Here is a 2,306-nt window from a genome sequence, read left to right on the forward strand (position 1 = left end):
TTGAGGAAGAAGAGGGAATCTTCCAAATCTTAAACATTCCATACTTGTATAAAATATAGATATAAATAATTACCTCTTAAAAATAGGATTACCTGAGGAATTATTGTAATTGCTTACTTTATACATTTTTATATAGAGAATTTTATATATAATATGTAATTTTTATAACCTGTTAAAATTCAGGGGGGTTTGCCATTATAATTTTCAATGACCGCTAAGTGTCAAAGTACAGCTTGTGTCTTTTTAAAGTAAGTATATATTCCCTAGTGAGAATCTTATCTACTTTAATCTGAGACTTTTTCCCTCCAGAACCTTAAAAGAAGATAGAATTTCACATGGGAAGGCTTATTGTTTGAGGCATCTCATAAGTTTTGTACATGTAAATTTTCCTCAAAATTTTTTATAAGCATTCTCAAATGCATGTGTCTCCTTTTCCTCTAATAAACATAGTTTGATTTTTTAAGCATGTTTGGCTTTGCTAGAATGGAGGACCTGATGAGCTCTGGGACCATCCTTTCTGTACCACCTCTTGAGACTGATACCATAGACATACAACCTACGGATGTGTGGGTCAACGCCCCACATAGCCTGGCCAATGCTTGGTTCTGGGAGGTGTTGAATCAGTACTCGGGAGTGTAGCACACAGAATATCTGGTCGACTGAGGGATATATTTATTTGGTTGCCACAAAAATCAAAGTTTTACTGTACTTTATTATTTTTTTATTTTTTTAAAAAGATGACCAGTAAGGGGATCTTAACCCTTGGCTTGGTGTTGTCAGCACCACGCTCAGCCAGTGAGCTAAATAACCATCCATCTCTATATAGGATCCGAACCCGTGGCCTTGGTGTTATTAGCACCATACTCTCCCGAGTGAGCCATGGGCTGGCCCTTTTACTGTACTTTAGAAAGCTTAGAATTGCGTTTAAATTTCTGGTTTAATATTTGTTGCAACTTGCATTGTAGGAAAAAGCACCAGCCCACAAGTCAAGAGGCCTAGACTCTAATTGTGGCTTTGCTATTGACCACTGTGTGACCATGTTGGTGACCTTGGCCAACAAGCTTCCTCCAATGTAGAATGAGAGATGAAATAGCCCTGGGGGCCCCTTCTGGTTTGGAACTTCCCTGGTTCTGTGCGGTGCAGGGAGGGGCGTGCTGTGGAGCTTGCCAGCGTAGGCTGTCTGGTTGCAGGTTATCTGAAGGGCTGGCCTTTGATCCCAGGAGCCTTTCTCTTCACGTGACACCTGTATTGCTGCTCCTTGAGCCTTGAGATAACTTCTTGGAGGGGATAGCACAAGTCATTGCAGGTCTAGCCTCTCCCATCAGCTCTGTTCTTTCTGTATTTCAGATGCCTGGGACAGATGAGCCCCAAGATGTATGTGGCTCTGAGGAACCCAAGGGGAACTTGGAAAGTCCCAAACAGGGCAGCAGTAAGGTGAAGCTCAAGAGTCGTCTTTCAGGTAAGTGGGGACTCTTTGCCTGGCACCGCCTGCTTGAATTTGAGCTTCCAGCCTCAGGAATGAGGAGATAAAGCCATTAACGGGATGAACTCTTTTTTCCTGAAAACCTCAGTATTGTTTTTTTCCTTAAATACAGTACATGTCTCAGGCATAACAAATGCATTCAGCCCAGCTGCCCATGTGAATATTTTTATCTGAGTCATAACAAAGTGAATATCAACCTCTCTGTGTGTCTCTGATGCAACTTAAATCTCCTATGTGTTTGGTTCATTTATTTTTATAGGATTTCAGGTGACGCTTTCAGTGTGTGGAATATCCCTGATGGTCTAACTTTCCAGCAAACACACCTCTTCCCAGAATAAGTGGCAAAGGACCATTTATCTAATACCAGATCTGCATCTCAAATAAGTAGGAAAAAAATAGGATAGAATTACAGCTTTTGGAGTAAATAGATTCTATATCTCCTGGCATTTCCTTATAGTAGCTGGCCTGTGCCCTGAGAAAGTCAGTGTTGAAAACAGAGGCTATATACAGGTGACACACTCTGACTTTCCCGGGTCCCAGTCACCTTTGCCTTGATGGGCCCTCTCTTACAAAGAGAAATAGTAAAACATATTTTAGGGCCATGTTCGTAGAGAGATACAAGCTGGATTCATTATTATTTATTCATTACTATTATGTTTATTTTCTGCATTTAAAAAGAAATTAAAATTAAAACATTTTTGTGGGTCCCTGAAAGTGGCATGGGCCCTCGGCACTGTGCCTGCTGACCTATTGAGAAGTCAGCCCTGGCCACCCACCCACGACGGACATCTGGTATAGCAGGAAAAGGAAGAGTTTTTTTTTT

At 41.1% G+C, this 2,306-nt stretch overlaps 1 protein-coding gene across 1 annotated transcript in view; it reads left to right on the plus strand.

Annotated features, from left to right (window-relative positions):
- PDZD2 (PDZ domain containing 2) overlaps positions 1–2,306 on the plus strand; it is a 117,387-nt gene that overhangs the window by 51,153 nt on the left and 63,928 nt on the right. Inside the window, exon 5 of the mRNA XM_008572759.1 lies at positions 1,348–1,459. Within this exon, the coding sequence (XP_008570981.1) occupies positions 1,348–1,459 (112 nt within the window). The remainder of the gene's footprint in view (positions 1–1,347; positions 1,460–2,306) is intronic.

Source organism: Galeopterus variegatus, unplaced genomic scaffold, assembly GCF_000696425.1.
Source record: "Galeopterus variegatus unplaced genomic scaffold, G_variegatus-3.0.2 Scaffold830, whole genome shotgun sequence".
Lineage (NCBI taxonomy): Eukaryota > Metazoa > Chordata > Mammalia > Dermoptera > Cynocephalidae > Galeopterus > Galeopterus variegatus.